Source organism: Phalaenopsis equestris, unplaced genomic scaffold (assembly GCF_001263595.1).
Source record: "Phalaenopsis equestris unplaced genomic scaffold, ASM126359v1 Scaffold000002, whole genome shotgun sequence".
NCBI classification, from domain to species: domain Eukaryota; kingdom Viridiplantae; phylum Streptophyta; class Magnoliopsida; order Asparagales; family Orchidaceae; genus Phalaenopsis; species Phalaenopsis equestris.
The window spans coordinates 37,620,658-37,633,502 of NW_018164444.1; the positions used below are offsets into that span (position 1 = coordinate 37,620,658).

At 32.5% G+C, this 12,845-nt stretch overlaps 1 protein-coding gene across 1 annotated transcript in view; it reads right to left on the reverse strand.

Moving 5' to 3' along the window:
• Nucleotides 1–11,494: 11,494 nt before the first annotated feature.
• The window catches only part of LOC110028286 (receptor-like protein kinase HSL1), a 5,003-nt gene continuing 3,652 nt past the window's right edge, over nucleotides 11,495–12,845 (reverse strand). The window contains exon 2 of the mRNA XM_020730073.1: nucleotides 11,495–12,280. Within this exon, the coding sequence (XP_020585732.1) occupies nucleotides 11,895–12,280 (386 nt within the window). The 3' untranslated portion in view covers nucleotides 11,495–11,894. The remainder of the gene's footprint in view (nucleotides 12,281–12,845) is intronic.

Genomic DNA, 12,845 nt, shown 5'->3' on the forward strand with positions numbered 1-12,845 from the left:
AATTATAAGAGGTAGTGAGTATTCATGAAAATGATGTACTTACAATCTTAACTTCCCAAGTTGCAACGATTGCAAGAAAATTGGATCCTTATGGGATGTGTCAACCTCAAGGACCCCCAATTACTAAGGAAAATTAATTTGGTCAATTAGTTGACCCTAATTCTTATTAAAATATCCATGAAATAAATAACAAACCAAAAAACTCATATTCCAATTAATACAACCTAGGCTAGGAGAATCATTTCAATTTTAACTGGAATAACAATTTTGGAGGAGGAAACCAATTATGGGGAGATAATCAAGTTAATCATATATGTAATTGAAATAATAAGGATAATTCTAATGTTGGACCTTTATTTTCTCTTGGATTTAAATCCAACTCATAGTTCAAGGAGAAGAAGTTATCGTTATAAGATGTTGTTATTCAAATGTGGAGTCAGCTGCGGAGCTAAGGGATTGCAATAAGAAATATAGAAAACTAGCTGGGGCAGATTGCTAACTCACTTAGCAATCATGTTTAAGAGATTCTTCCTAGCGTCACTGAGATAAACCTTAAGGGGAGGAATTTTAAGCAATTTAAAGCTATCCAACAAATAAATGTAATAGAATTGGATGATATGGTTCAAAAACGTTGAGTTGAGAAAAGAGAAAGAGGAGACCAAAATACTAATGGAAGAAATTCGTAAGGAATTAGAAAAACCTATTTTTTCAAGACTAACTCTACCATTTCCTCAGAGACTCTAAATACAAAAATTAGACCAAAAATTTCCAAGATTTATAAAAGTGTTCAAGAAATTAACTATAAATATTCTATCTACCGAGGTATTATAGCAAATGCTCAGTATGTGAAGTTTATGAGGGAGGACGAAAATATGAAGTTTGAGGATCATTAACCACCTTGCATTATGAGGGACATAGTTGAGCCAATAATATCATCCATAGTAGTGCCCCAAGAAAAGGAATTGGAAGACAACCCTAGATAGGAGAGTAAGCTAGTAGATTTTGATTCAGAATTTGAATCACCTAGGGAGAATCCGACCTAAAATTTAAGAGACCTTGAACTATTTTAAAGGGATCCATTTTTTATAACTTTGAAGGAAGACATTAATCTGCAAATAGGAAAAATCATTGGGAGACCATTGGATTTAGAAATAACCATTAGGAATAATAATCTGAATTGATCCTCTGCATGCCCTTAAGATGATTATTATAGAGTTGAGAAGGCTAAGCTGTAAGAAAAATTGAAATTTGAGGATTTAGTTGAAATTCTAAGATTAACAAAAGATTGGATGACTGATTAGGGATTACTAAATTGGAAGTTTGATATGGAAGGAGTCTTTCTTTGTTGGATCGACGAAATTAAACCAAATGCTTCTTGAAAGGCAAACCAAGGTACATATGCATTAGTTTGTTTTTAAGTTGTGACTGTTTGTGGTGTATTGTGTTCATTATTTGTGTTGTTTGGGTTGTGGGATGTTGATTGTGTACGTTGTGATTGTGCATGGATTGCTTAATTATATGTTAGTAGAATTAGATTTGATGTTTCTCTATGTTTAGTTTTCACTACTGTCGTTGAAATGCTGATGTATTTCTTTTTTATTAGTTGCACTAGACATTATTTGTCAATGTTTGTAAATTTAAATATTTATAGACAAAAAGGATTTGGTGCTTTTAATCATTCCTATGTTGATACCGACACTGTTAGTTAGACTTTCTTCTAGTTCAATTTTTCTTCTCGATGTGTAGTTTATATTTACTTTCTAGCACATATTATTATATCTTTTAGAGTACTTGTAAATGTTTCTAATATTCTTATGTGGTAGTATGTATTTCTGAGCTGTGATTTTTCTTCATGATTATATTTTTCAGTACTTATTGTTATACATGTTAAAATTCAAGTTTGGGAGAGAAAAATCTTCATAAAAACTAAATTTTATTTATCCTCAGTAGATTACATATTAGTTTGATTTCACTGCAAAATGATTTATGATGTGTGGTGTTATTATCAAAGTACGATAATTTTGATTTTGACAATGAAATAGAAACTTAGTTGAAATTTTTGTTGGAAAAGATTATTCTAGAATTGAGGTATTGAGTAGAAAACAATGAGAAAATGATTTTACTATTTATAATAGAACAAAATGTATTTTTTAAAAAATAAGGATTCTGAGATTTACATGTTTAAAAGAATCGAGACTCTATTAAAACTTATTTTCAAATTAATACTACTTTTTTAAAGTAAAAAGATGTGATAAGTTCTTAACTTTAGAAGGAAGATAGTGAAATTCAACACTATCTAAGACATATCAAGATATAGTAATTCTCAGATAAAGTAGAGATTAAAAAGATTTTGAAAGAAGAAGGAAAAGAAGAAAAGAAAGAAAAATATAAAAGAAAATAAGGTGAAGCTTAATAAAAAAATTGGTTTCACTTGAATCCTCCTAAAAGAAAAAGACTTGGAAACAATCCTAAACTTGTTTTTATTTCAAAAAATATTAGTAAAACTTCTACAAAAAGAGTTATTAAATTCTAACTTTATACTTTCTAGGAATCTTAAGTTTAACAAATTATATTTATTTTTGAACTAGAAAAAAAATAAGGATTATTAAGTTTAATACTAAATATTCTTATACCCTAGTTTTAGTTTGATTCACTAAAACTTCTTCTAGGTTGTACTACAACATTCCTGGAGCAATATAGTTAGAAATCCTAAAGAAACCCTCTACCTCAAATCAAAATTTTTTTTTTTTTAAGTTGTAATGTTACTTGAGGACAAGTAATGCTTCAGTTTTGGGGAATTTGATGTCTTTGGATATACTTAATTTTTTCTTTATTTTACATATGCTTATGAATGAAAATGCACTTTAAGGGAAGGTATTTTTGTGTTTATGATGCAGGTATAATAGGTAGGAGCATTGGAATGAGTTTGGACTGAATCGAAGCAAAACAGAACCAAATGGATCAAATGTGTTGATTGTGGTCTGGAACCTAGGTGGCCACTTTTGGGGGAAAAGGTGTTGTAGTTGAACACATTGGCACTAGTATCTAGGTGCCTACGCACCCAAGCATTTTGAGCAGACAAAGAGACCATTGCCTAGGCATTACAGACTGAGCGCCTAGGTGTTGCAGTTCAGACAGTTACTTTCTATATGACTTTGGGAGTTATTTTACCAGCGTTGACAATTTAGATAGAGATTTTTGGCAATTTTATGAGTATATAAGAGGTTCCAAGTCCTATAATTCTCTAAGGGCATTAGCTAGGAACTCTTGTTTTAAAGAGATTTGAGGGGGAAATTTGAGAGATTCTATAATGGGTTTACGACAGCATCTTGTGTAGCATTGTGGAAGACATCGTTCGGTGGAATTTGCTTCTCTTTTGAGAGGTAAAAAGCTAAGTATCATGTGTAATCTTATTTGATTTTTATTTTAAACGCATATTTGGTAAATTTTCTTAGATTGAATGAAGTTTTCTTTGGTGTTTATTATGTGTAGTGAGTAGATTTCTTATACTTTTCTCTTGTGAAAGATATGTTAGATTTATAGGCTTCTGAATGTTTTGAATTGAACTTTATTTTCATGTGATGAGTGTGTCTCTAGACTTAATTTACATTTTTTATTGGTCATATAATTTGTTAAAATTCATTGTGACCCATTATCACTCGAAAGAGCGGTGGCAAAACAATAAAGAAAATTCTCATTGTGTGAATGGCTATGAAAGATGAGCCATGAAGCAATGCAACTTTGGGAGATGCGTATCAATATAGTTTGAAGTAGGAGTTTCATGCTTGACAGAAGGTAACAATTACCTAAATTTGAATCATTCTCATTTATGCACTCGAAAGAGAGTAAATGAGTCTTATGCTTATGTTACCACCACCGCATTACAAATATTAGAATTAACATCTATAATCTACTTAGGAAATCATCAGAGAGAAGTTCCTTTATCAATCTTAAATTTCACATGTTTAATTTAACTAGGCAAGTTTAACTGAGGGTTAGAAATATACTTAGGAGTAAATGTTAGAAACATTATATTTAAAAATCTTCCAAACTAGGACCTGAAAGTAGTAGGCTATAATTCACCCTTAGGTTTTAATTACTATGAAGTCTCTGCGACCTTCCCGGTGGGATCGACATTCTGAAATTAAGTAGATCCCTATGTTATGAAAGCAATACATGCACTTGCATGGGAACCCTAACACTTAGGTGGAGATTGTGAGTTAAATTAAATTATCATTAAAGTGTTGGTAGCTGCTGAGGCAGTCAGTGGCTTTATTTTTTTCTTTTTAGATCCTTGGATGAGTCACACTTCCATATCCTAACTAGCCTCAACAATAGCCTCCTCATTCAATGATGGATCCATCTCTTCATATCGCACATGAATATCATCCACCTGATTTCCATTCCAATTTCAATAGAATTCAATTTGAACACATCTTCCTCTTCCTAATTGCCTCGCGCACCCACCACTAATCAGAGGAGTCAACTTCATTGCCCTATCTGAAGACAACCACTATTGTAATTAATAAAAAAAGCCTAATTGCTTTCAAATTTCATCATTTTTACATAGGTTGAGCATTCACATTCTGCTCACTTATTGGAAGATCCAAATTCTTCATGTCAGCTCTTACTTTCTCAAGCTTGGCTAAGATTATTTAAGCCTTATCTGTAGAATTGGTGGTTTCTTTTCCCCATTTCTGACAACTATTTTCTAGTCCACCTAGTCATTACTTCTATTATGATTTTCTTTCTCAATTTAGGGTTAACTCTATAGCAATTTATAATGCAATGTTCAAACATTCTACAAACTCTGTATTAATAAGGTTTATATTCAACCAAAACCGGCTGTCAATACCTATTATGGGTTAAACCAATTCAAATTTTGTTAGATACCTACTGTGCTATGTCTTTATCCACAAAATTTTGAGAAGCAGAAAGCATACTAAGATTATATGTTAGATAGTCTAACTTCATAAGTATCCTAAAAAATGGATCCAATTGAAAATAGAATTTTTTTGTTATATAGTTGAAGTTTTATTCTTGGCATTTAAACCAGCAATTGGAGTTCTGATTTTGGATGAAAATCAGGAGACCACTTAAGCACCTTCATAGTTGAGTTTTTAATATAAAATACCGTCTAAGAGAAGATTCATGAATAATCTTCCTCTATGTCGAGTTGGCTCATGATGTGCCTTCCATTCAACAGACCAATCATCTAATTTCCACACAATTTCAACCCATAAAAAAACTTTTAATCGTGTATATCTTGGGATGCCCCATTTGGAACTTGCCAATCAAAGTAAATTTTAGTGACTTGGCCAACTTTGTTGTCTCTTCTACTGAAATAGAAATCACATGTTTTCCATTCTTTTTACTTGCCTTACGCAGTAAGGTAGTGCCTCCCCCTACGAAACCATCATATAAGTCTTGCAGCCAAATGAGGGTTATCTATCAAAGCCTTGGTGCGACAATTGGTTAGTAACAACATCCGTAAAGGAGGCGAGCTCCATCTTCAAACTCTACCCGCACCAAGAGAATGAAGACTCCTCAGCCAAAACCTAGCTGTCCCAAAATCACCTCCATTTTTTTGTCACTATAAGGGAGAGCTCACTTATCACTACTAACATATGGAGCAATCACTACATAACAACTTGCTTATATTGCTTAAGGTTTGCATTTGTCTATTGCAAAGTTACATGTCATTTTATGTTACTTTATTGTTTGCTTGAGTTTGATTGAAGGGAACATTTATTTTCAAAAAAAATTTCATATCATTCCAATTCAATCAAAAAATATTTAATCCTTATAAAATAATAAAATCATTTAGGAGTGAATCAATTTGTATTGCGTGTCAAGCACATTAGGCATACCTCTAAAACCAACATGTTTATATCAATTAGAAACTTTGAAAAAAAATGTTAAAAAAATTAATTTTCAAAGTGAGGAGAGAAACACTAGACTAAAACCTCATCATGGATTTAGCTAACCAAGAGCAAACCATAATTAATTCGAGTTAGACCATCCATACAATGACCATGCATAACAACCCTGAAATCATAGGAGAAAATTCAATAGAAGACCTTAGGGATGATTATCCTTTTAGAAGGCATTTGAGAAATCCTTATAAGAATGAACATCCAAGGTTTAGAAAACATGAACATACTAAAAAAGTATAAATAGAAGCCCCTACATATGATGGTGTTTATGACCATATGTTCTTAGATTGCCTTACTCAAATGGATGAAATCTTTGATTGGTAATGTATATTTGACTATCAAGGAATCAAATTTGATGAGATGAAACTTATAGGTCATGCTAAAGATTATTGTAGCATTTTTTTTGTCTAAGAAAGAATGATTTTTTAGGAATCTTATGACCATAGTAGAAATTAAGAACATGCTTAAGGCCAAGTACTGCCCTAGAAACCATAAGAAGAAGTCACATGAAGACTTGACTACACATAGGTAAGGTAGTATGTTTATATTGGAGTTCATGAACACATTTGAAGATAGCAAGAACCTTTCCCATATCTTGAATGACACTTAACTAAAAAAATTGTGATCAACATTACATATAACGTCTAAAATAAGGTTGAGCTCCATCATCCATTAACTATAAAAGAAGCCTTTCAATATGTTTTACTTCTAAAAAAGCATTAGTAGATAATACACATCTCCAAAACAATTGGTCAAATATCTTCTTATCACCCTCTTACATTTCAAAATAAAAATTCATATATTAGACCAAATTCATATGCACCTATTGTTCAAACTCAAAAGAATTTTAATGAATCCAGATCTAAAATTTTAAGGACATAATTTGTTTAAAATCCCAAAAGAAGGGACATATGCAAAACTAATCTAATGCTAAAATTATGTTATTGGATGAAGGTTTGGCAATAAAAAAAAGAGAATTAAATAATGAAATTGATGAAATTCATGATGATAAACTACCCTCTGATGAACAAGTGGAGGAGGTAGGGAATTCATTGAACATTTTGAGATGCTTGTTGGCTTCAAAGGAAGAAGAGGATTGGAGGAGTAATATTTTCTCGAAAATTTACATGTGCAAAGATAAGAGATGTAAACTAGTAATTTGTTAAGGAAGTGCCATGAATGTCATATAAGTCCGTCTTATTATTATTAGAGTAAATCTCAAAAACAAACCTCACTCAGAACAATTTAATGTAAATTTGGAGAACCCTACATCTTCGCCTATTGCATCTTTTTGTCTTGTTTTTATCAAAATAGACAGTTATATTGATAAAATTTAGTGTGATGTCCTTCCTATGGATATTACACATATCTTGTTATGATGGCTTTAGCTTTACGACATGAATATGATTCATTATCAATGAGAAAATATATATGTATTTGACCGCGACTTTATATATGCTAAAAAATATAAGTAATTAATACTGTTGCTAAAAGATTTAATTCCTCAGCAATTGTACCAAAACTTAATAACAATTATAGATTCGATAAATATGGATGTAATAAATATTCAATAGTTATAAAGTCACACTTATCAACGCAAATATACGTATCGCTCAAGTAATATAGGGCTCTAATGAAGTCCTAGATATTGATCCCACAGGGAGTAATATTAGAAATACGAACTAAGACTTTAGAAAAACAATACTTTTTAATCACAACAATGAAGTTCAATTTGCTTATCTGTCACTAATAGGAAATTAAAATAAATATATAATTTTAACTATTAAATAACTCAATATACTAATGAAGGTTCGAATGTGATATTCAATATATAAAAAATCATCATTCTCCTTATCAATAAATTATAGTGAATGGATAAAGTGAATATGTTCAATTTGTATTGTGCCAAATAGGAGCATATCTATTCTTTACCCTTTGGTTCAGGCATAAAAAACATTGACTAATCCTACGCTTGTTTATTGAATCTGCGGCTAGGCTGGGAGGATACTGGCTCTCACTTTGGAGCTCCCACGTTCCCCTCGCCTAAGGGCTAACATCTACACTTCAGCACCCAAATGATAGGACCAAATTGGGGATTTTAGTCTGTCACTCTAAAATCTTCAATTCTACGCCCGATAATATTATTTCCCAATTTATTTGCACCCAACTTCCTAGAGCTTTGACCTCCTTGAATCTTGGATGTAATCTTCACTTTAGTTGTAAAACTCAACATATTTTAACAAATTAATTGGCCAGATTAAAAGTAAATTAAGATCGAAGTGAAAAGATCATCATAATTTCTTAAACATTTTCATGACTTCACCAATTCAAATCACCAATTTACAAATTCAAGATAAGGAGAAGAACAGAGAAAACTACTCAGATTTTATGGGGAAAACACAACAAAACTCAGAATTCATATATAAAATCAAAGTCATACAAACTACAACAAGTAAATAACTTATCTCTAATTTCTCCCCAAGAACACTCCTCGAAGTTCCTCTGAATCTCTCCCTTTCTTTACAGCACACAAAATTCCTCTTCAAAGCAGCAAGGAGGAAGAAATATGTCACTTTCCCTCCACTCTTACAATCTCTCAAAGAATTCCTCATAATATTAGAACCTTTCTAATCTCTAGGAACTCTCTCTAGCACTTCTATTACTCTCTAGATTCTCCCCCCTCTCTTTAATTTTCAGCCAAAATAGTCTATTAAAGTTGTGAATGAGCTTTTCCAAGAGTTGCCTAAGCATCCCTTCAAAATTTGTCCTCATCCAAAGCCTAGTTGGTCATAACCGCCGAGCTCGCCGTCGTCAGCCTCGAGGGCGCCGTCAACGGACCTTCTTAATGAATTAATTCTGGAGTCTTGGGAAAATCTCGCCGTCGGTGGGGTCGATGGCGTCGTCGGCGCCCTAGTTTAATTCTTCACATTTTGGTCCTTTTTGCTCCAAATTCGCTCCTTTTTGCATCTTTTTGCTCCAATGACCCTAATTCATCATTCATGCAACAAAACATCAAAAATACCTTTCTTTAAAGTGCAATATCATCAAAAATATTATAAAATAGATATGAAAATCTCAACATATTTTCCTCTTGTCAGTATTTAAGTTAATCAGATAACTATAAAGTTATTCACAACAAAACTAACAAAAAAAAACCTCAATTAGTCTACATAAAATTTTTCCTACACCTCCTCACAATCCCAACTCTGATTTGCAACCAAAGCCTAGCCAAAATTATAACTCCAAACTTTAGTTGATAGCATTAATCACTATTGATAAGGGTGAATTTTGATTGTGATACTATAAATACAGATATCACTATTGAATCCCTAGGATATAAATAGTTGGCTAAATAATTTTTTTGATCTGACCTCTTTATTCATTTTGTAACTTAGAGACGTTTCATCCAATTCAGGTTCTCACCACATATATATAGTGGATGCAATTTTCTTCTAAAGTTTAGTGATTTTAACCCCAATGACCTTCCATATGAGTTATCATGTTAAGGATATAAAACATGCTAAGATTTGATTTTTAGTTCCAAAATTCCAAACCTACACCATTATAAAATGAACTCCACTAAGCACTCTGATTTGAAGAAACAAGGGGATGAACTTCCAACAAATGACTTTAATAAAAGTGTTTAAGCCCTTATGTTGTACTGCCAATTTTTGACCCCAAAGAAAGATGGAATTTGGAGAATGTGCATATATAGTAGAGTTGTGAAACAATCTACTACCAAGTATAGTTTATACATATGTTAGATGATATGCTTGATTATATTTGAGGATGAAATATTTCTTCATGATATATTTGAAAGGTAACTACCATTATATTAGGATTTGACCAGTGGATGAGTAAAAGACAACATTTAAAACCTCAGACAGCCTTTATGAATGACAATTTATGCTATTTAGTCATTTCAATGCTCCACTATTTTCATGAGATTGACGAACACTTTTCTATAACCATTTATTGGACATTTCCTAGTTGTGTATTTTGATGACATCCTTATTTACAGTCCTAATGAAATCTCACCTCTCAATGTCTTGCAACTAGTTTTAGGATTACTTTGAAAAACAATACATTATATCAATTTGAAAAGAAGGTTTCTTCCTTCAGTTCAAAGTTATACCCTTAGGCTTTATTGTATCAGTACATGGTTTAAAAGCCGATACATGAAAAATACAATCCATTATTGACTGGTTAATTCTAAAATCTATACTGATGTAAGAGTTTTCATTGTTTAGCCACTTTTTATAAGAGAATTATTAGAAATTTTAGCAATCTGGTAGCCCAAAAGATTGAAGTTCTACTTAGCAAAATACTTAACATGGACCACCAAGCTCTAATATTTATTAACTCCCAAAATAAGTTGAATACAGGCATACCAAATGGGTGGAGTACTACGAATATTATAAATTAGTTCTCAAACATAAGTTGGGTGTATATAATAATCCAGGAGACACTTTATCTAAAATATCTCTTTTAACTACAACTTTAAAGTTTCAACTCCTTGGTTTTACAATCATGAAAGACAATCATAAGGTATGTCCTAATTTTTGTCTTATCTATTTAGAGCAAGAGCTTGAATCATTAATATTTAACAACTCTTTTATGATTATTGATGGTTATCCTTCTAAGGCAGAGTCTATGTATTCCTAGAACATCTATAAAGATTTTCTTATGGAAGAATTATCATTCTTGTGAATTGCTGGACATTTTGGGAAGTTCAAGTCCCAAAATTAAGTGGAGAAATGATTTTATTAGCCATTTAAACATAGGGATGTTGAAAGACTTGTATTCTAACTTTAAAACATGTCTTCTAGCTAGAAACAATAAAACAAAAAGCAGGTCCTCACACACATTTACCTATTCCTTTTAGACCATAAGAACACATCTCCACAGACTTTATTTTAGGCTTACCAAGGATGCCTAAAAGTCATGAGAGTATCCTTATAATTGTGGATTGGATCTCCAAAATGTCACATTTTCTGCTTCTCTCTAAAACAAATGATGCATCTTACAAAGCCAAACTATCCTTTAGAGAAATTATGAGATTACAAGGAATTCTTTCTACCATAATTTATGATAGGGATACTAAATTCATATTTTTGGAAGGCCTCATCGAAACCAATGAGAACAAAATAAAAGTTTTCCTCAGCTTTTCACCCCCAAACTGATGGTCTTGCTGGGTTGAAGCTTAGGAAGTTAGGATTTACACCTCCATACAACTGAGTTTGTTTATAATAATGACATATCTAGGACAGCTAATTGAACGTTATTTGAATTAGTAAGACAACTTTTTTGTAATTTCGGTAGCTGCCTGAGAATCGGTCATATATATATAAGCCTTGTATGATTTTAAGATATAGAAGATGATATTGAGCAGCATCCCCCTTGTAATTTTACGATTCTATAATTTTTTGCTTGCCCCTTGCAGGTATCATGCCACTCTCTATCTAATAAACCATAAGAAAACGATAGATTCTACCTTTCAACAAACAAATGAGCAATTTTAACAAAAGTATTTTAAATTTCATGTCCTTGCAACAGTCATCGCAATTACTTCGAGGCTCTCATACCATATAGAAATCAAAATAAATAAGCGTGCAGCAAACCTAAGAGATTACAGCCGCTTTCCTTGTCGCATCAGAGAAGATTATATGATTGATGCACAAACCAATACAACAAACTGACCCTTTAACATCCTGAAAGCAGTTATGCAGACTACTGTTGTACAGCATTCCGGCAATCAGGCCAACAATAAACTACAAAGATGGAACATCTCACATAAGGTTAATGCCAGTAAATCTCTACATGGTTGGCACCAATGCAATAACAGGCAAGCGTCTTTCTTTTCACTTAAGGCTGGGGCACAGAAGTTTGAATATCTTCCATATCATTCTCAGAAAAATGAGCGCCCAAGATATTCAGACCCTCTCCTAAAGCTTCTTCTCAAGCAACACTCCCCGGATCCTCTTCATAGTAGTATGGAGACAGTTTGCCATCCTTCGGTAGAAGAGTCGGCTTGCTTTCTTCACAAACTTCAACCAGCATCTTAACCACCCTCCGCATCGAAGGCCGGTTGATGGGAAGATTACTGGTGCAATGGAGACCTATGTGGAGGACTTTGGCAATCTCCACTTTGTAGCAGTTATCCAGCTTGGAGTCGATTACACTCTCCTCCCCTTTCTGCTGAATGTTGCTGCACACCCATTTCACCAAGTCCTTCTCCCCAAACTCTGGGCACACTGAGGGCTTGCCAGTTACCAGCTCCAAGATAACAACACCGAAGCTATATATGTCACTCTTTTCATTAACGCGAAGGGTGTATGCATATTCTGCAACAGTAACATATATTAACAAATCATCAAATTAACAAACTTTTTAGATTTAATGGAACGTTTGCAGTATACTAAAATGCCAAAATAGTTTAATATTCATGTGACTAATACAGTAGTGGCTCAACCAAGTATCAGCATACTAATAAATAAATAAAAACCGATAATAACTGACTAAACCGGTGTAATACCACTACAGTAGCGTTTCAGATCAATTTCATGCACATTGAACGTATCACTATGTTGGCATCTCATACTACAAATCATTTGAAAATATTGAGGTTACTAACAAAACAATCTCAAGTTAAACTCAGCATGCTAATGAATTAATAGAAACCAACAAGCCGATATTATTATATCAGGGGTTCAGGTCTAACATGCCTCCCATGTTCTTCCAACAATCTCTCAATCACGGAATGTGTATCCAGTATTGTTTTTCATAAAATTACGGGTAACATTCATCATAAATTAAAATCATCCTGCGTACAAGGTACATGAAAGAGTAAAATGGATTAAGCACTTCACAAAAACACATAAATAATATATATATATATATATATACATA